Source organism: Parus major, chromosome 5, assembly GCF_001522545.3.
Source record: "Parus major isolate Abel chromosome 5, Parus_major1.1, whole genome shotgun sequence".
NCBI classification, from domain to species: Eukaryota; Metazoa; Chordata; class Aves; order Passeriformes; family Paridae; genus Parus; species Parus major.
The window spans coordinates 37,176,296-37,198,714 of record NC_031774.1 but is presented as its reverse complement, the minus strand read 5'-3'; the positions used below and the strand labels follow the sequence as shown (position 1 = coordinate 37,198,714).

Below are 22,419 nucleotides of genomic sequence, written 5' to 3'. Positions count from 1 at the left end.
AGGGCAGGGAAGCTGATTTTGGGACTCAGGCTACTTTGGAAGTGGAAGATTATCAATGCCAGGGAGACCTGCTGGTGGGTACAGTAATTTGAATTGTTGGGGACAAAACAGGTGCAGCACTCTGTAAACCACCTGCAGGCTTCTCTGGTACTGAAATTCTCCAGTATGAGAGCCAGGAAGGGAGTGCTCTAGGATTCTATTACCTTTTTGAAGGAGAAATGGAAGAAGGTAGAATTGGCCCTTCTGATACAGAAAGCTCTCTCACTCTGTTGTTATAATTAATGAACATATTTAGAAATGTTATTTCAGTCTTTGTATTTTCTGGAAAATGCATGTGGTATCTTGCAGTGCTGTAGTCGAGCACATGATTAGATGTGTTGGTTTTCTTCCTCTTCTTTCAGAGAAACCCCTGTAAGAAATTCTTTGAGGCAAACAGCAGTGAAGGTGGCAGGCTTGCCCTTGCATTTCATCAGGAGCAGCAGATGTGTTTGTTTGGCTCTGCTGATTGCTGGGGCTCACGTCTGTCCTCATTTCTTTTATCCTTCTCCTTCTCCCTCCAGGATAAATGGAAAGACTTTTGTTTGTTCTGGCACCAGATAACTTCCATGTTTTTTTCCTTTAAGATACGTCGAGAGGGTGTGCGTCTCTTTCTTTTGTGGCTGCAAGCACTTCAAAATAACTGTAGTAAAGAACAATTATGGATGTTTTCTTGCTTGATTCCTGGATTTTCATCACCACAGTCTGAATATGGTCCCCGAACACTAGATAATCTCATTAACCCTCCCCTTAATGTCCAAGAAAGTAAGTAATTTGGTAATATTACTCAATCTTGACATAATTCAAATCCTGTCACAGACAAGGCAAGATGAAGTAACTGACATACAAATGCAGGAAGATAATGGAGTAACTGAGATGAGTTACTTAGCAGTTTGTCAGGTCTTTCTGTAGCACTTTCTGGGTTTTTTTGTTGTTTTTCAGAATGAGTTGTTTTTTGTGGTTGTTGGGGTTTTTCCCCCCAAGTAGGTTATTGTAGCTTAATGCATAGTTGTGAAAATAAACTGACCAATTGTATGTAATTCTTAAAAATTGCAAGAGGATCCTGCACCTACTGCGAACTTGCACAGGTGAATTTTGGTTGTGTCAAACATTTGCACTGACTATGTTCATACTCCAGGGAGCAGGCTGTGCAAAGCTCCTGCTGGTGTGGTCTTCAAGAGAATCAGTGGTTGTTGGGCCAGTGTGTAAGGGCAAACATGTCTGTGTGTGACTGGCCAGTTAAATCTGTGGTATTCTTGCAACTGGGAATCTTCAAAAAGAATTAGACCTTGTAAATTGCAAAACTTGAGGTCTTAAAGGTTTGCATGAGTGGAAAAGCTTGAGGATTCTGAGATTAAGTTTATATACTTTCTGTTTTTTTGTGGGTTTGTTTTGTGGTTTTGTTTTTGTTTTATTTTTTTAATATTAAGGTCATTATCTTGGCCCTAATTAATAGTGAGGATGATTTTTTCTCTTTAGATGGTTCTTAGGACAGTTTTTCCTTTGTACGCTCTAGTATTAAGTGCCTCCCAACTCAATTTATTCTTGATAGTGGGATTTGAAGCTCATTTATTATTGATTTGCAATGGGATGATGTCTTTGAATGTAAGTGCAAACTGTGCATTCACATAAATGGGAATAAAAATGAACACTTTTTCCCCTGAATGTGCTTTGCCTTCTTTCCATCTTCTCTTAGTATTTGAGTATTTTATTGCTTACAGAGGAAAGCAGTGTCTCCATGACTAGTAATTAAATTTGCTGAAACACAGCAGACAAATTTCTTGGCAGGATAGTTCTGCAAGTAAAATTTTGCTACCTAGTTAAGCCCTTTTTTTGGAATTGTCTTGAGAAATTCAGAGTACAAAGATTGACATGTGAACATCTAACTACAGGAAAAGGAGAAAAAAATGACTCTGTGCTAGCTTCACTGTTGAGGCAAAGAAGGATACAGATAGTAAAACTTAAAGGAAATGTAACTGAGCAACTGGTAGATGGGAAAATGGTGAAAGATATAAATAAACATTTGAAAGTTGTGTACCATAAGTGTTATACTACTTTTTGCATAAATTCCAAAAGAAATTTTAAAAAATTGAGTTTGGCAGGTAGATTCCAAAAGTGCATAGAGAAAACCTACTTATTGTCTGCTGTGCTTTTTATAAGAAATTAGTTCCATGGTGGTTTATAAGTTAAAATTTCCTGATTTTCACTAATTTACAGGTGGACTGTTTTACCTGTAACTGTCTCTGCTTGCTCCTGTGCAAGTATTTCTACTTTCATAACTTTGTAGATGTTTACGCATGAGAAGAAACAATCTAAATGTTAGATGTACTTCTATTTTTCTTTAAATAGCTCAAGTGACTATAGAAGAAATCACTCCACTTGTTCCTCCGCAATCAGGAGATAAAGGACAAGAAGATTTAACAAGCTATTTTTTAGAAGCACTTTTGAAATACATGGTAATTCAGGTATGTTCTACAGTTTAAAAGCAAAAAAGTATGAAACAATTAACACCTCTTTGTCCTTTATAGTAAGTTTCTTACTTGTAGCACTGCAAATTCATACAAAAATGTTTTAAAAAATCCCTCCTTGCCAGTCACTTTTTTGTAAAAAGTAAATCGTTCTAGAAAAATGTTCCCTTGTCTTCTGTGTGAAGATTCCTAATTTGTTATCACAGGATCTTCCATCAGATTGTGGTATGGAGACAAAACAAGACTTGTCAGTCACTTCTATCAATGCTGATTTCAGCTCCCTTCTCATTTTCATATCTCCCCTTCCCTGTCCTGTTGTCTTCAACCAGTGGATCAGCTGTGTGCAGAAAAGGAAGAGTTGAATGAGTATTTAGTCCATGGTGTGCAACTCAGACACACACAGTGTTCTTCCCTTTGAAGTTTGACAGTTCCGTGATCTGAGCCAGTATGGGGCATAGCAACAGCTTCTGTCAAAAACTGTGGCTCAGCTGTTACATGTTATGTAATTGATTTGCTGGCTAATTAGCACATGCTGCTTCTGAGCCTACTGTGCTGTCATGTGCTGCATGACATGGTAGGTGTTGCTGGGTACTGCCTTCTGGGTCAGACTTGTCCCACAGAATCCAGTTGGGTACCTATAAGTTTTCTTCACACTTATACAGGTTGTACTAGAGAAGATGGACAGCATACAAATATGATTTATGTTAAACATTTCATGGCTTCCCTTTATCCATCTTTCTCTGTGAACTTGCTGTGCTGGAATAATTTCCAGCCTCATTTTCTTGCTTCCAGCATCTCACACTTTGAATAGAGGTCTTCATATTTGTTATCTGTAGATTAAGCTTAATGCTGCCTATTTACTTTGAAGAAAAGTAGCCCTTATATTTTTGAAGACAACTGCCTTTTCTGTAATAAATTGGTAGTATTATATTTAAATTCAGATAGGTTCTTGAGACAGGTGTCATAGAGTTTATTTGCTATGTGAGTGCTGAAGTGTTCACTGAAGTCTCTTTAGAGGCCACTGATAATTGCAAGGCTCTTTGATATTAAGTTCTGCTAAAGGACTTTGAGTCACTAAATTATATGTATCAGCTAATCCATTGAGTTATATTGGGGGGTGAAATATATGTATATATATTCCACTCTACACACTCATTGCCCTGAAAATGGATCATGATGGAACTGTGGCCTTTGAGTAAGAAATGGAGAACTAGAGGGTAAAGGAACAAAACAAAGAGAGGGGAGTCTTCCTTTATATTAATGCTAGACCTGGCAGATTACCTAGCTCTGCAGGCAGATGGATTCTCAGGAACAAAGATGGAAATTGCATGTTGTATTTCTTGAGGAGAATTTACCATGTTTGGTACTACTTACTGTGTAGAAAAACATTTTACAAAGGGAAATGCTTAGCACTCACTATCCATGAAAGTACATCTGTGTAACTCAACTTCATAGTTGTATCTGCTGCTGCTGCTGTGGTGGAAAAATTTGTTTGCTTCATGTTGCCAATTGCACAAATGAATCCAAGTACCTATTATAATGTCTATATGGACACTTGTTAGTCAAAATGTCATAAAAGTAGTTGTCAAAGAAATATTTGGAATGGCATAGGTAATTATTGTTTTTTTATAAAACACTTTGAAATTTAAAAACAGTCAATTTGGGCATGCTCCCTGACTTGGGAAGATGACTGCAAAAGCAAATGTATTTCTGTTGGTTTCAGTATTTTATGTGTTCAAGTTCATTTTGAAACAATATTTTGGAAGAAAACAGTCTTTGTTTCATTGACATTTCTCAGCTAGTTTTTGTGTCATCTTTCTAAAACTGTTTATTAAAATATGTATGATTTTGTTTCAAAGAAATAACTTAAAAAGAGGACATTTCATCAGTTACCTGTTTCTTCTACTTGTAGATATTTACTTTGTCCAAATTCTTGTTTTAAGGTTAAGAGTTTAGAATGGAAGAACAAGGAAAACCAGGAAAAGGGATTTTCATTTTTATTCTCGAATTTTAAGAAGTACTACTTACCTTCTATTTTCCCAAACATCTGTAAGGAGACCAGCTTGTATAACCCTATACTTGGTAAGTGTTAACACAGCTGATAAAATCATTACATTTTATCTAATAGTGATGTTATATCTGATTAGTGAGAGATGCCTTTGCCTAAATTAAGGTGAGAGTGAGATCAAATGGTGGTTCAACAGTACTGACTTTATTTTGTAACATTGACTGCATGGGGAAGGAGACAGAGAGAGGGGAAAGGAGAGAGCACTAGCAGAAGCTGGTCACCACCCATGGATCCAGTAGTGTCTTGTTGGGCCTTCTTCAGCCTGGGCTTGGTGGGGGCGTGTGGGTCCTGGTTTGTTCATCTGTTAGTAAGTTCAGTGCTGAAAAGGGGGCTGGATCCACAAGGTCTGCTGCTGACAATTAAATCTTTTCAGTATTCATACATTTTAGAAACAAAGGGATTATTGCTTATTGGCTACAAGTAATTTAGTTCTCTTATTAATTAGTATTCCCTCTTCTGTTGGTCAGGTGAATCTTAAGCTAATTAGACTGCGTGTTCAGCTGTTCTCTTCTCTTGAGATGGTGGGTTTCTTAGGTTGATGAGTCAGTGGTCACAGATCTCACCCTGTGCAATTACCTTTTACCCAGCTGGGACTGATTTTAGCAGAATTCTTGAGATGGTTTTAATAGTTTCTTCCTTCTGCCAAATGTTCTTATGGCCCCTAAATTCTGCATTCTTTGTATCCACGATCAGTAATACATCATTCTTCCTAAGCTTTGTTAACCTCCCCCTTGGTCCTGCCTGGACAAAGGTACTGCCTTTATACAGTCTGGGTTCTGGGTATCCACAGGGTGTATTGGGGGGAACTTTGGTGGCCAGCGGTGGCCACAGATGCTGCCTGTCCCATAATTTGGGGTGATGCTTTTTTGACCAGTGATACGCATATAAGTAGGTGCTTCTTGTCACACGGTCTGTCACAGTGTGTTACCCACGATGTGCTAACCAGATCTTGCCTCTGTCAGGCCTGGAATTAGCACCTTCTTGTAACAAATCCCTCTCTTCAGTGGCCTCAACAATGTTTGAGACAGGTAATTATGCTCTCTAACAAGACAGTATAGCAAAGCAGTTTTTAGCTTTGTTGTCCATGAAGGGCATTCTCCAAAGGTGTTTGTCATGAAAGAACATGTTAAGATTCCTGTTTATGGTTTTAATTTTCTTTGTTTGTGGAAGCCTCTGACCCTTTCATTAGAGTCAGTCTTGATCTGTTAACCTGAATGAGATAAATCAAATCTTCTTGTAAAACCTTTCTTTACTGTGACCTGTATTGTTGATCTTAGAGTTGTGCTCTGAAGAGAAACTACTGCTGCTGAAATAAAAGGTGTTAGTGTGCTTTTCTTGGGGTGTGTTGGTTTTATCTGTACAGAATCACAGTGTTTGGATTATATGGTGTTTGCTCACATTTCTGATAGGGCAAAGTTAGGCTTTTGTGCCAAGAGCATTTTATCAAGAGCTTGCAGTAGGAAAAGGAAGCTAGGGTTTAGCACAATCTTCAAAGCTAATGGTGCTAGAATGTATCTTTCCATATAGAGAATGGAATGTTTCCAAGCAAACCTGACTTTAACTCAGAGTTTTTAGCCCATTTTAAACTAGGATGTTGGTTGCCAATCTTGATTTTGTTCTCTTAGGTTTGCACGTTGCAAGTGTTGCATGCAAATGTTGGTTGTAGGCTGAGAGTTCAAGACTCCTCTTTGCAAAGTAATACCTTGTACACAGGCTTTAAGTTACCGTTTCATCACTTGAGTCATACAGCCATGTCACCATTCCTCTTACCGTTGATGCAGCATCTCAGAAGGACTCTCCAGAGTAGTAATCTCCAGACACAATTCTATATTCTAAAATCAGGCTGTCAGGAAGTTTGTTGAAAAGGTCTTGGGTTCTTCTGGTCCATGTAAATTTATTTGGATTTGAGAGATGGTTGTGTCCAATTCTCCTGGGAAAGACAAACAGTGGGCTTTCTCATCTACTGGAGAAAAATCAGTATAAATACATCCATAAGTAACCGTAGAGTAAGAGTTATTGCGCAGATGCTGAAGAGTTCAGTGATAAAATAGCTACAAGAGGGATAGTAAGCTGTGCTGAGAAAGCAAACCTACTGTTGCTTGATGCTCCAGAACAATATGGAAATGGTATTTTTCTCTTTCTGTGAAGATCTTGAGTCTTCCATAGAAGTGTTACTGTAGTCCTCCGTTTTTCTGTGAACTGTAAACAAGAAACTTCCAAGGCCTTAGTAAAGAAGAGGACAATTGAAAACATGAAGAAATGTGCACAGATCCCCAGAATTGCTGTGAGTGCCTTAAACTGTGCACAGTGAGCAACTATAATGAGGATTTTTGGAACAATACAGTGATGAAAACAACAGAAGCACCGGTAAGTTGAATAATTTTTTCTCCTCTAAGATGTTCTTCTCTGGCATGCATCTTCCCAACCTATTTGAAAATAATCCTGTGCTATTCTTAATTCACAGCCTTGAGGCTGAAAGCAGGGCAAACTTGGGCACTTGAGCCTGCTACTAAGAACAGTTCTCATGCTACTGGTATAATATTTAATTTAGGAGAAGTCATGAGGTACAAATCAGAACAATAGTTTCAGTAAGAAAGCATTGATACAGAGCTTTACTGGAGACAGTTTACTGGACTGAGATTTCTTTCCTGATAAATATGTTGCCTACAGCAACAAGCACCAAGCATTCCAGTTAAAAGAAGGCTAAGTACTGTGGCTCCTTGAAATTCTGACTTTAGTATTACAGACTTAAAAGAGGAATACAACATTAGAAAAGCCTGTGAGATTGTTTCTTGAGGGGGTATGGTTTGGTGTAGATTTTTTTGCTTTTTTATGTTTTGGTTTTGGGGTTTTTTTTTGCCTCAGTGTTTATTTTGATTGTAAAGCCTTTGTTAAATATCTGTTGAAATTGAGTTAGAAGTTGTTTAGTAAGAGCTACAGATACAGCAGTAATATTCCAGGGGCATTGCTTCTTCCATCATAGTAATGTGCCTTTCTGTGCCATTTCCAAGCCATTTAGATAGGCTCCTTCATTTACAGGGAAACACAAAAGTGGGCTATCCTACAGCTGTCTTTGGCTCTTCATTCCTTACAAACCCTTTGTGGTCTTAAAAATTAAGCATGGTCAAAGCTTAGAGGTGTCCACTGTATTTTGGCTAGTCTGTTCACTTTCTACCCTATGTATGTCTTTCACCACTTTCAGCTTCCTGCCCTTTTTGTCATCAGCTCACATCAGGTTTCCAGAGGGGGAAGAGCAGGGGGTTGGGAGAGCCCAAAACACAATAGAAAGAAAACATGGAAAGTTGGGGGAAGGGAATATTTGCTCTTGTGCTGTTTGAGTCCATCTAACAAGCTCTGTTTTGCTTTGGTTTTATGTCTGTGTTCTCTTCGGAAGCCTTGATACCTTCTTCCAAGATGGACAGAATTTGAAAATACAAGAAACAGCTGGGAGGATACATTTGAGAAACAGCTGGAAGGAGGATACATTTGAGAAGCAGCACATAATGCAGTTGAGAAAAATTATAGAAAGTGATGTTCTGAGAGGTTATCATGAGACAAAGTGACAGTGTGCTGCAAAAACATGTTTACTGCATGTTTAGTCCTTCTGAAAATACTGCCAGTATTGCAGCCTCTGTGCTCTGCTGAATGCTTGTAGATACCAGAGAGAACTGATTTTTGCATCTTTAAATGTTGTGCTACCAGACATTTGCTTCCTTTTTCACAGATTGTACTGTTACACATGCTTGTTTAAGATACCTTAATTTTAAATTTTTTTCCAAACCTGCTGCTTTCCACAGAATGAAAACAATGTACTGGGGTTTTATTATTTGCAGTAAATAAAGCATTTGTAAACTTGTCAAAGCGTATTCTGTGTAATTTTTACTTACTTAGGTAGATGGTATGCAATTGTGGATTCTTTACTCTGAAAATAATGCTTCCATTGAGAGGTGTGGATATAGTTTTGAAGTTTGTACAGGAAAAATTCCTCAGTTGAGCAGCATCGTGATGGGTTTATCACTACTCATGTATGTGGCTTTTGAAATAACACTGAGATGGACCAGCACAGATATCCTCAGTGCAGGTGCTGGATCTTGTGTATTTGTACTGATAACAATGACATCTTTACAGCAGTCTGCAGATATGCTGGTTTCACTTTAGATGCCTTAAAAAGGCTGTCATAATATAATTGCTTAGACAATGGCTGATTATTTCTTCACTGCTGTCCAGATTTGTCTCTCTTGGATTCTAACACCATAAACTGGCAAAGTTACGTAGGATCCTTTAAAACAGCTCTTGACTTTGCTTTGGGAAGATACAGTCAGGGAATAACTTTATACTGTTCAGTGCGACATTTCAAAATCTTCTTTGACTCTCACCATTAGTATCCTTGAACTGCCTTCTGGTTGGCCTGTAAAACCATGGAACTTCTCTGTTGCTCATACACTGCATGCACTGCAAGCTACAGAAGAGTTGAGGCAGTGCTGACATAACTATCTCTGTTCATCTGTCACTCTCTGTATATGGACAGGACCATCATTTTCCATGCTTCCATCCTTTTGTTAGTTGGTTTTTTGGTTTGGATTTTTGTTTATTTTGTGTTTGTTTTGGTTTGAGTTTCTTGAGGGATTTTTTGCTGTCACTAGATGGAAATCATGATGCTGAAACACCAGCATCAGGGTGTCCTGACAGCAAATATCATAATCAGTCCTCACACAAATTATTGTCTTCTTTTTGTTTTGGAATACATCTCTTATTTGCCCTTATAGGATGAGGACTAGGGTTGGTTGGCATGCAGCTTTCAGAGAAATGTCATTTGCACATGAAAGTATCATTGCTGCTTCAGGTTAATGATTAGTAATGCAGAACTATTCTGCACCATGTCTCGGGTTGTAAAACCCAGAAATTACATTTTCCAGTGTTAAGTCACAGAAGAATGCACAATTTAAACATGGTATCCGTGTGTCCCCCAATCTTTGTAGTGCTTTTACCACACATGTTCATTCCATCCACACTGAGTTAAGTATTGTCATGGTTTTTTTCTGAAGCAGGTTTAGGAGTACTTATGACTCCAGCACAGTAGAGAGTCAGAAAAGTGAAACAGTTCTGAACCATCATGTAGAACATGGGATGGCAGAAATGGAGTTGTCAGTTCTAGTCTCCAAACAACCACAGTTCCTGCCAGCTGATGTGCCCCTGAGCATCCTTCATTACATTCCTTACAAGCCAATATAGAAGCTATTGCCATGGAGTCATCTTGCAGCTAAATCATTGGAAAATACACATGCCTGTGGTCTGGCAGCAAAGTCCAGCAAGAATAGCCAGTGCAAGTGGAGCCCTAGATGAAGCTGCAAAGCTCATATGGCTTTGGATTTCTCTGTTCTGTTCATCTTTCACCTTCTGCAGGGCCAGAAGAGGCTGTGATTATTGCATTTGCATTTTGGAATTATATATCTCCCATTGTATCATGATTAGATTTGACAATGTATTAATTTTATGGGAAAATAGTTTTCTTGTATAGGTCATAGTCGTTGATGTTTTGGTACTTGGAACTTTGTAGTTTTTAATGAAAATTAGAAGTAGTGAGTTTGCTGAAGTTTATCTTGCTGAAGTTTAAATATTGAGTATAACATAGTTTAAAAGAACCTGAAAATAATGGGATGTGTTCGCTTGCATAGAAAAAACATGCAAGCAAAAACAAGGCTATAGAAATCACTTTCAGATAAAAAGTTAAAAGTTTTGCATAGCAGGAATAAGTTTCTCTCTTTTGGACCAACAAAAGGTTGTCTCCCTTCAGGAGAAAACTCAAGTATTTTGATGTCTTACAATTCTTGACATTTCCTCTGTTGCATCCATTCCAGCACATCTTGGAATGAATGGTGCAACAGTGAATGCAAGAAAACTACCTCTGAAAGTTTATGTGTGTTGCTTGTGGTTTTTGGAATTCTTATGCAGATCTTTCTCTTTTATTTTTAAGATTTGTATTTTTAAGATGTTGTATTTTCATACAGATATACCACAAATGAGACCAAAGCCACACTACGTAATAGTTAAGAAAGATGCTGAAACCAATGAGGCAATATATTGCACAAAGGAACCTTTCATTAAGGCTCGTGTTATTGTCATTCGATGGTTGGTGTCTTTCTGGCTTGAGCCAAAACCTCATACAGGACCTCATATTCCTGGGATGGAAGGTGAAAACGTGCCAAAGAATATTCAGGTAAAACCAAATACACAAAAATGTGTTTCTTTTCACGTTTTTGGTTTAGTTGTTATATCAGCAGTATGCTCTCCTCCAATAATTACAGCTAAGGAACAGTTTTAAAAAAGGAGGAATTTCTAAAGAAATTATATGTTTATTAATTCACTTTCAAAGGACCTGCAATGCCGCTTTCTTTTTTCAAATTCTGGGATTTGTTTTTAATAGCTGGACTTTAGAAGCCTTGAAATGCAGTAAATTCTTCTGTTTGTTTTTTCTTTAATTATTTGTGCTGTTTAAATTTTACTTTAATTGTACTGATTTATTGCTGTACTGAAAATGAACTATGGAATATTTTAATTTTTTTTTTCAGAGAGCGGCTGCTAGCATGGCTTCAAGGGAGGATAGCAAAAATGACAGTACAGATAAGCAGGATAGAAATGCAGAACCAGAACAATCTCATTCTAATACAAGCACTCTAACAGAGAGAGAGCCAAGTTCTTCCAGCCTCTGCAGTATTGATGAGGAGCATTTAACTGATATTGAAATTGTCCGGAAAGTCTTTTCTTCTAAAAGAAGCAATGTTAATTTTCTAACTGAGATTTTTCGACAGGTAAAAAACTCTCTTTAGAATGCAAGAATCTTGATTACTATATTGTATATTTTTATTATGTCATGGATTTTTTTCAATAGCACTTGTTAAGCAGAACATTATACCAAGTTACAGGTTTTTTCTGTCATCTTGCTTTCAAAAATCGAAAAGCTAAAATTCTGAAATATTTTCTGTGTAGAATACCCCTAGTTCCTGATTTTTCTAATTTTATATCTTGAATAACCAGTTTAGCAACATTTAACTTGGACTTCACAGTTCCCTGTAGACAGGAATATTTAATCTTTTCGCACATCAACACTGTAGGTATTAGAACTCACAGCCAACCATATTAACATAAGCCTCCTGTGGGAGTCTGCAGCTGTTACAGAGCTGTTTTAGGAGCATCCAAATGTCCTTTCCTTGTGTGTGTTCATCAGACGAGTAGGACAGATGGCTATAAAAGGTAGCAGTTTCTGTTTCTGACTTCACTGCAACCAGAAATGTTAGCTGAGCATACTCTAAATTGTATTTCTCTACTGGAAACTATTAAACAAATTTAAACTAAGAACATATGCTAGAATATGGAGTCTTTATTAATAGTAACTTGGAGTTCAATGTGGGAGAATAGAAAAAGATAAACTTTCTTTCTGCCCCATGCTATAGATCAAAAGACAAAGAGAGTTTTCTCTCTTAATAATAGTAGTAGAATAATAGAAAAGAAAAATATACTAAGTTTCAATGCTTTAAAGTGCAGAAAGCTGAACATTTTAAAACTCGTTTTTTTGGATAAAGGAAATATTTTTGAATGAGGCAAATAAATGTCAGAAGCTTGTCCACATCCCTAGTATTGAAGAGCTTGGACACATTACTGAAGGACGTAGCAGAGTTACCCGAAATTCAGCTGACACTCAAGAGTTTATGGGGTCTTGAATGTAGAGTGTAAATTACCAATGGTCTACTTTTCACTGTCCCCACAGTGAAATGAAGCAAAGGCAATTTTCTTCACTCTTTTCACAAGTGAGTTTATTAGATTATTTGGATTTAATGTGCAATTATTAGATCTTATTTACATCATTATTTATCCAGGAGTTTTCAGTGTAAATTAATTTCTAATATACAAGATGTTTGTAATGTTTTTAAAAGATTAGGACTAAGTTATTCTTGTCAAGAGTGGTGGAAAGATGATTTGTAGAGAACAAGTTTTATGCATTTTAGACTTGAGGGTACAAAAAATATATATATGGGCTTGCAAAAGAATGTTAGACTTGATGAGCAAGTATATGACTGAACTTGTCACTTTAATCCTGTAATACATAGCTGAATTCTTTTTACTGTGATAATGGTATGAAATACCTGTTTCCAGAGTGAACATACTGCCTGTGTTAAGTGGGCCCTCCTTAAAGATATGGGCAACTAGTTTTCAACAGTCACAGCACAGACCTTGTAAAATTGTGTGTTAGTGTAGTTTATCTGTTCTTCTAAATATATAATTAGGGTATCATGGTTCTTGGTAACTGTATTTATAGTTAGTTAAAATCTTACTAATGTTAAAAGTTTCTGGTCTATGACTAGTTTTTACCAGCACAGCCAATACAGAAAAATTTCTGAAGAGGGCACTGATCAGCTATCCCACCAAGTCATGATTTTTAGGAACAATAATACTGAAATCTTTTCAGGGAGTCATTTGCTTTAAGGATACTGTTTTGTAAAATCTTAATTAGCTAAAAATAAGAGACAACTACCAGTATTGTGTGTCACTTGAATTTTTCCTTGTCATTTAGAGCTGGTTTAATTCCACTTTTCTAAATCCTCTGAATGGAAGATGTAATAGAAACTTCTGCTCATTTGTTTAACATGTTTTGATGGGTGCTTGGGTCTTAATTTCAGCAAGCTAGGTGCTAAGCAGATATGTTCACATGAATTCTTATCTCTTTCAAAGTATTTCTTGATAAGATTTTTCATTTAAATGTGTGGGGGTTTTTGTGTTTTCAGTTTACATATGAAGAAAGTGAGCAGACGTCTAGGTTTGACGATAGTTTGTATGCTAGGATGCTATGCTCGCTGTATTTTTCCACCTTTACCTCTTACAGTTTGTACATTATAGAACCCAGTTTATTTCAAATATTGTAACAGTGTTTTGTTTCCTTCTTTCTCTACTCAAAGGCATTTCTGTTGCCAATATGTGAAGCAGCTGCCATGAGGAAGGTGGTAAAGGTTTATCAAGAATGGATTCAACAAGAAGACAAACCATTATTTATGAAAGAGCCTGAAGAAATAATGCAGTGCACCGCTGTAGATTGTGATGAAAATGTTGACCATAATTCATTAGAGAAAGGAAAAGAAAGAGAAGAGGTAAAATATTATTTGTTAATATTTGTTCATTAATCTGCCAGTAGACAGATAAGTGGCTTCATTGATAGTTTATATGAGGTTTTCTTTGGTATCAGAGCATCTATTGGGGAAAATCAATGGTAAAACACTGTATGGATGAGCTACCAATTTTATCCTTTATTTGTAGCTTTTTAATATGCTTAGTTCAATTTAAAATTTCTTATCATTTTATGAACAGTTTTCAAGATGTGGATTATACAGTATGCCAACTTTCAACTCTGTAAAAATTATATACAAATAAAAGGATGACAAAAATAGTAGTTACTTCATTCAGGTACTTTAACATAATTGCTACAAGCCTCATGAAATACTGTTGTGTCTCAGGTGCATTTGCCAGCTGTTGTTTATTATTTAGTACCTGTTATATCCATTTTCCTTTAATATAAAGCCAAAATACTTGTCTAAAAATCATAGGAATTTTAAGAAAAACTATTTTTCAGGAAAAAGGAATGAACTCCAGTCATATTAGAAATTCAAACTGGACAAGAAATGGCTGTTATGAAGATGCTTTGCATAAAACATCTGAAATTGATACTGAAGAACAAAATGTACGAGCTGGAGTGCAGTCAGTATTGCAGGTATGAAATAGACTTGGTATTTAATTTTATCTAAATTATGTATCTAAAGTTACCTAAAATTCTTGTCACCAGCACATAAAGAGTGGAATGTAGTACAATACTGCCACCAGGGAATCCCATTCATTTCTAAAGCATCTCTAAATTTTAAATTTTTTCTAAATGCAACAAGTATGATGATAAATGTTAGACAAATGGGACTGGTTCAATGTATCTTTATTGACCTGAAGTAGGACAGTGTATAGACCAGTGCTGGGTAAAACAGTAAAGAGAAAAAATAATCCTCCTGCTACTGTAACATCTTCAAGTAATTCCAATCAGGTGTTTTATGAGAATGTTTAGAGGCTTTTTTCTTTTAAGCTATTAGTCACAAAAGCCAAAACATCCAATCCTGTAGTTTTTCTAGTCCGATTAGTAAGGTGCACAGGGGTTTTTTTAAATCTTTTTCTGAATTTACAGCATGTTTGAAAAATTTGATGAGGTGCCATAACTCTGGTGATACCCTTAAGGAAAGCAAGAGTTGCAGTTGTACCCTAACAGAAGTTTTCTAACAGCTTCTAGGCAGTTAATTTCTCTCAACACAAAAATTGTGTTAAAATGTTTAGCAAAATGCTTCACTGAAGATGAGGCTATGGAAAATTGGGAGGGTATAATTTGAGGGTCTTTGAAATGCTCTTATGGTTATAAAGTGTGTGCATATGTCTGTGTGCACATGCATTCGTATAGGTGGGTATATGATTCTAGCCTCCAAAATATTCTTATATCCAGCAGAAAATTTATTCTGAACAAAATAAAATATAATGTGCATTTTCCACTTTACTATGTGCACTTCTACTGTGTGTGACCATGCTAAATAAAATTCATTTTTACTTCAGCTTGAATAATTTTATGAATAGGGTTTTCTTTTGTGCTGTACACTGTTATATATATAAAAATAAACTTTTTAATTAAAATAACTTTTAAATTCAAATACATTACAATAATTTAAGCTTCATAATCTTTGTTTTCAACAACTTTTTAGAACTTGAGGTGTCGCTGAGAAAAGAAATATGAAGTATCTGTATCTGTTTGCAATATACTACTAAGGCTTATACTTCTGACAATATCTTGAAGATTATTTGTGTTGAAGTTTTGTAGACAAAGGTTCATTTGACTACCAAATATCTTTTTTTTTTTTAGCCTGAAACAGACTCAAGACATCATTCTAACCCAGTACCATGTCTCAATTTGAGAGATTTCCTGACCTGGAACCACGCTTGATTTTCTCTGTGAATCATTAATCCAAGACTTCTGTCTTGAGTTTTTTTCCCACTTAGTGCTTGCATAGACTTATTTCTAGGCATTTAGAATAGGTTAGGTTCATTAGTTGAGGCTAGTGAATGTGAAACTGCTTACTAATAGTTTTTAATTATTAAAAATTCAAAGCTTTCAGTAGAGGGAAGTTATGACTTTAGTACCAATGACTTCCTGTGCCTGAAAAAAATAATTGAAAATCTAGGCCTGAGATAAAAGTGCTTTCTAAACTTACATAAAAATATAGTAACACTTCAGTAGCTGTTTCCTTGCCTATTTTTTTTTTCATAATTTTCATTCTGAAGGCCCTAATTCACTGCTCACAGAAGTCAGTCACTTTGGGGAACGTGTCCAGTTTCCTACTTTTGGTAAGCCTGACTGATCCCAGTGGGATGAATGCTTCAGTTTCCCGGAACATAATACAGGCTGTGTCATGCTGAGGGACACACTTTGTACCAGGACTATTTCATGCAGTTTACCATATATTGTACTAGTCAGTTCCAGGCTTACAGGTGGAACTTTTGTGCAGTGGACTTCTTGCTGAGACATTTTTGTCCATTATATTAAACTAATTATACTGAGTAGTTTGTTGAACCATCCATGAGAAAAATACACAAATAGGTTTTGTAGAAAAAATGAGGAAAAGGTCAGTCTCGTTGCTTAATCATTACTTCAGACTAAACATATTTAAACATACACTTCTGTGTGCATATGCAACCTTTACTGAAAAAGATTTTCTGTTATAGATTTTTTTCTTTCTGGTTCTACCAACTGAATTGCAGAAAACATCAAAGTGCTTCAGGATCATGACATCCACTCTTTTCTGTTTACAGGTTTTTATAATAAATTCTTCAAATATATTTTTTCTTGAACCTGCAAATGAATTCAAAGCTCTGCTGGATGAACACACGGATATGTGCAAGCGCATTCTCAATATCTACCGCCACATGGTAGTTCAAGTGACCATGGACAAGAAGACATGGTAAAATGCTAATGCTTTTATCTTAGATTATTAGTTCACAAGACAAATGCGAAAATTTACTTGATAGCAAACACAGTAGAGTGGTATTGGTTATATGAACCAGTTCCTCTAAATCAGTAAACACATGAACTTGAACACCATAGACAACTTAGCACAGTGGACGTTATCTGCTTTGTTAAAGCCTCTAGTAAGCTCCTAGGTAGTTTGTGGCAGCTTAGATCTCAGTGCAGAAATCTGGGATATACAGGCTGTTATTAAAGAGCTACTGATGATTTTTTCCAGGGCATTTTGGTTATGTATCGAAGTGTTAAAATATTGTAACATATGAAGCTTCACAGCCTTATTTAAAAATAAACAAAAAAGCCCCAGACAAGCATGGATAATTATTGCAATCAGATGTGTGTTGTTCTTGACCTGTACATGTATACAGGAGTCTGTGTACTGTGTAACTGTGTCATGCCTTTCCAGTGCTTACAATGCCTAGCAGGTACAAGAGACCCTGTTTTAAAGGAATTTCTGTTATTTCCCACTCCTTTAAATAATAGTCTGTAATCAGGTACTGTATTGCCACCATTCTCCCTTACAAGGAAGAAGTAGCAAGGGGATTTCTCATGTCTGATTTATTCAATTTTAACTTGTCTTGCATTCAATCTGTCAGTAGCATTTCCTGAACTCTGGGTAAGTAAAGCTGGCACTACGTGTCATGTGAAGCTTGTCTCCTCTTCTGAGGAGACAATTTAGGTGCCCACTGGGAAAGTTGGGAGAGATAATAGTAAACAGATTCTACTACATTGGTAGTTTCTTTTCCAGTTTCACATCAATGTAAAGAAGCAACTCTAGACCACAAGGGCAAAGATTGTGCTTGTGTTAATAATAATAAAAAATTACCAAAACTGTAATTCATAGATAAAGCTCAGACTGAAAATACAGTTAAAACTTTGCCTTTAATCTCAGGCCATTGAAGGTGATAACAGCGGAATGATTTGGAAAAAAATATAATAGGGCAACACTCTTAAGTGTGAAAAAAAGATTGGAATAATTTCTTTTGCAAGAACCAAGTTAGGCTCTTTGTAGTCATTATGACTTTTTGGAATGTGTTTGAGCAAATAAGGCTTGATTATTACCTTTAAAAATACCTTGGTATATACAGAGGTGTAACAAAATGGTAACTCTAAGTTTAATACTGTATTGCAGGGAGCAGATGTTGCTTGTGCTGCTCAGGGTAACTGAATCTGTGCTGAAAATACCACCCCAAACTTTCTTGCAATATCAAGGAAGAAAAAACTCCACTTTAGCTGGAAGACTTGCAGGACCTCTTTTCCAGGCAAGTAAACATACACTTTTATTAATTCAGTCTATTTTTCATTAATAGATTGGATATGGCAACTACTGTTGGCTAGTTTGTCATATCACTGATATGTTACCCAGATAATCTGAATGGTGTGGGTCAAAGAGCTGGTTACATTTGCTTCTTTTTGTCCTATATTTTATGACATTGTGACAACAGTATTTGAGATACTGTAAAATTCAAGAATTGCTCTCTAGCTGAGTTGGAATAACTGGCAAAGATAACTGGCAGTGTGTACTGTTTTAGCCTGCTGCCATAGAAAAGTTAGGTCAAGTCAGCATGAAATCTTCTGTGTTATCCATGCCTGATGCATTTTTTTTTTTTTTATTTCTTAGAGAGCTGTAGCAAATCCTTTCAAAGTTTGTAGTTGCAAAGTTTGCAGAGTGCTGTTGTGGTGAGTTCTCAGTGATTAGGATCTGTAGTCTCCAGTTACTTTAGCAAAACAAAGAAGAATGCACCGGATAATGGGTTGAACCAGTTGTTCCTGTATCCAAGCCAGAATTCTGTTTGATAATTCATGAAAAATCTCTGTGTGCTGGTGAGAAAAAGAATGTCAGGACTACACAGAAATTTCTGTGGCAGTTTGAAGTTTCCTTTGAAATAGTAATATTTGAATGATGTCAACTTATGTTCACAATCCAACTTTTCTCTGTTCTTTTAGACTCTTATAGTAGCTTGGATCAAAGCAAATCTAAATGTGTACATTTCTCGAGAACTTTGGGATGACCTGCTGTCTGTAATGTCATCGCTGACATACTGGGAGGAGCTGGCCACTGAGTGGTCACTGACAATGGAGACACTTACTAAAGTCCTAGCTAGAAACTTGTATAGCCTGGACCTTAGTGACCTGCCACTGGATAAATTAAGTGAGCAGAAGCAGAAAAAACACAAAGGCAAAGGTAAGTCAGCACAGTATGGACATCATTTGAATTTGAGCTGGTATTGGGCACAGGATAATTTTGGTCTTACCTTTTTTTGTATACCTAATTAGACATCTCTGTCACCTGAAATAACCCTGTTTCTTTAAGGTAAATCTACTTTTTAGAACTACCAGAACATGATCATGTTATTTCTGCAAATAGGCACATATGGAATGTATGCTGAAGTGTGTTGAATTTAAACTAAAATGTTACTCTGTAGTGGATTATGCCTTTCTCCTTTTATCAAAGCAATTAAATAGTTGAGTCCCAATCATAGCTTCTTGAAAATAATAAAGACTACTCAGCTGAAAACCAAGCCATTGCAAGCACAATTGGAATATTGATCCTGAAATCTTGAAAGGTGAAATAAAAGGTGACCATAGTTTTGTTTGGTATTAATAGATTAGTAGCCCATCGTGGACTACTTAAGAGAAAGTATAGTTTAATAATCCATGTCAGTGGCGCCTGTTTGTAAACTGATTTCTAAAAAACGCATAAAATACTCTTTAAGACGTAATATGGGGAGAGGAGGTGGCTGCTTATAATGGCACAGTTCTGGAATTGGTAAGGCACAGGAAGTTTGTCTTCCTGGGTAGAGGTCTAGATTGAAAGTTGCAAAACCTGGATTCTTTTCTCAGTTTGGAGGCAGACCTTCTGCGTGTGACCATTAGAAATCACTTTGTGTCCACTTTTGTAAAACATGGTAAATGATAATACTCTCCTTTAAAAAGTGCATTGTGATCTAATGGTGAGAGGCAGGGTTATATTTAGGGTGAGTAACAAAGATGTAAAAAAATGTTATTTTTAGGCTACTTTTTATCTCTTCAGTCAAACCTGAGGGAAGGGGCTATCTTAGAGTACTATCTTAGGGTTTATCAGTGAGAAGCAACCTAGGTGAATTCCCTCTCTTAAAGAAGATGTTGCTATAAGCTTTTTTTTGCTAAAAGCATTTCACATGCTTCTATACCTCATCTTCATCAGAGTCATTAGTCACAGTTTTGTTTTGGTTTTTGCTGTATCATAACTGGACAGAAATACATCTTTTTGTAGTTGCCCTTGAGAGGTTGTTTCAAACCATGCATTTTTTTGTTTACCACACAGGTTTCTTCTTTTTCTTACTAAAAGAACACAGGTTAAACAAAACAAAAACAAATGTCAGAAAAAAACCCAAACCAAACCAAAAAGAAAAAACCAAAAACTGAACCCCCCCCAAACCAACCAAACAAAAAACAAACAAACAAAAGAAACCCAAAAACACCCCAAAATCAAAAAATCCCAAACCAAACAGCAAAAAAAAAGAGTAGTCTGGTATAGGATAAGAATGTGTACAGTTATTTGAATATATGCTTAAAAAAGCATTTTGAATCATCTGTGCAACATGAGAAAAGTTTGTTAGCCTTCAATGATAGAGAGTTTCAGAGAAAGCCTCCATTGCTAAATGTGAGTTGCAGAGAGTCAAGTCCAGCTTTAGAATTAATAGATATCATACAAATTATGCCAAATGTCTTTGCCTATGTTTATTTGCTAATAATAATAATGAACATATTGGACTAGAGCTCACCTTTTCCAAAAAGATTCCCCTTTAATGATTGTAATTGTGTCAGTTTAATGATTGTAAATGTGTCAGGATTATTAATGAGCTCAAGCTGGATAAGGAAATACATTGCAAATATTCTTTACTTCACTTTTTTTTTACATCTAGCTGTTTTTGATAGCTTCTCATATGAACTTTATTTACTTGAATATAAATGTCAAGTCTGAATTTGTTCCATCTTACTATAGGATTTTCTGACAGTTTTCAAAGAAACTTGTTCTCTGAGCCCATCATCCAGTTGTTTTTTTTGCTTTTGCATTTTGTGTAAAATTATGTTATCTTTATTTCATGTTTCTCAATGTTGCTAAATTATTTGGAAACCCACCCCACCAATGTTAACATTTTGAAATGTATGACTCTGTGTATCTTACTTGGCAGGAGCAGCAAAGGAAAAGTTTCATGTAGTATCAGACTACAGCCTGTGTAAGCCCATGTTTTCAGAGAAGAAAATTATTGTAGTTTAACAGCACCAACATTTCTGAAAAAGTTTGAGTATCCCTCAGATTTAGTGCTGGCTGAGCTTTTGAATTCATGCTTGCTTTGGTAACTTAATTTATTCCATCTAGCTTTAAAATTTTTTGAAAGAACACACCTACAGTCATCCAGTGATAGCAGAATAGAAGTGAATCGATTTGCAATGTTATTTTTGCAGGAGTTGGGCATGAATTCCCAAAGTCTTCTGTTGATAAGTCCTTTTCTAGAGGCTGGAGCCGTGATCAGCCTGGACAAGCACCAATGAGACAACGCAGTGCTACAACCACCGGCTCTCCGGGAACAGAAAAGGCAAGGAGCATAGTACGGCAGAAAACTGTTGGTAAGTATCTGTAAGAGCTGATAAAAGTGACATTTGAGAAAGGGTAAGGAATTAATAACTGACTTCTGTAGCAATCTGGATAGCTTCTTTCCACAAATGTGTACTATCTATAATGATTTACACGTTAGTTAAAGCATAAATTATACAGTCTTATGTGTTTTGGGGGTAGCTGAATAACTTGTGTTTACTAGAATTATACTTACTGCAAATGAAAGTAATGCAGTTGATATATTAATTCTTAATGAATTTGATCACATGCTTAAGCTGGATTAGAAAATGATATGGTTGTGTGTATATGAAGGGGAAAACAACTGGAATGGTTTGAACTATGGTGCTGATAGGTGGATAAGAGAAGGTTTCTTAAGTGTGTTTCCATACACTGCACAAGATGGCTTGAGTATTTTCAAACTGTACAAAGGAAAGTGGGGAAAAATATGTGTAAGTCTGCATAGTTTATAAAATGTGCTGTCTTTTACTATACCCTGAATATTGAAAGATTGACACAGAAGCATGCAATTCTCCATTTCTGAAGTCACCTATTTCTGAATTTTATTACTTGCAGATACTCTTTGCTGTGTTATAAATGAGTTACCCTGAACAATGCTTTAGGTGAACTCCTCAAAAGAAGACTCTTTTGTGTTCACATGGTTTTCTTAGAGTACGTTAGCAGGAATTGGGCTACAAATTTCTTTACTCTGTGTCATCTTGATTATCTCAGTGCTATTACTTACGTGAAGGAATGTTAATCTAGTTCTAATTTTGTATTTAAAAGAAGAACCTTTTAAGGATTATCTCTTTTTTACTGTGTTTATAGTAGTAGTGGCTTTGGTCATTGTGTTTTGTTGCTTCACTGATACTTCTTGGAAGTAGGTACATTCTGACAGTTTTAAAAATTTGGGATGCATATCTGAATATATAATAGTTGAATATATAATTATGCTAGCTTTTCAGAAATTAACATTTTCTTTCTTTTTGCAAAAATATTTGAAATTAATGTTTTGAAGTCACAGATATTATTTAGACAAATTTTCTATTTGACTCGTCCTCAAAATTCTCCATTTTATTTTTTTTTCCTCATAAAGCTTTTGTTAATATGGGAGAATTAATTGTCCTATAAGGCATACAGAAATTAGAGAAAATGA

At 36.0% G+C, this 22,419-nt stretch overlaps 1 protein-coding gene across 18 annotated transcripts in view; it reads left to right on the top strand.

Moving 5' to 3' along the window:
- RALGAPA1 (Ral GTPase activating protein catalytic subunit alpha 1) overlaps positions 1-22,419 on the top strand; it is a 132,101-nt gene that overhangs the window by 14,492 nt on the left and 95,190 nt on the right. For all 18 annotated transcript variants that reach the window (XR_001522074.2, XM_015630322.3, XM_015630339.2 and 15 more), the window contains 11 exons: positions 624-801; positions 2,386-2,501; positions 4,448-4,586; positions 10,581-10,789; positions 11,142-11,381; positions 13,524-13,712; positions 14,192-14,329; positions 16,453-16,601; positions 17,796-17,925; positions 18,611-18,848; positions 21,116-21,277. Coding sequence is in view for 17 of the 18 variants with exons in the window: in XM_015630322.3 (XP_015485808.1) it covers positions 624-801; positions 2,386-2,501; positions 4,448-4,586; positions 10,581-10,789; positions 11,142-11,381; positions 13,524-13,712; positions 14,192-14,329; positions 16,453-16,601; positions 17,796-17,925; positions 18,611-18,848; positions 21,116-21,277 (1,888 nt within the window). In the remaining variant the exon portion in view is untranslated. The remainder of the gene's footprint in view (positions 1-623; positions 802-2,385; positions 2,502-4,447; positions 4,587-10,580; positions 10,790-11,141; positions 11,382-13,523; positions 13,713-14,191; positions 14,330-16,452; positions 16,602-17,795; positions 17,926-18,610; positions 18,849-21,115; positions 21,278-22,419) is intronic.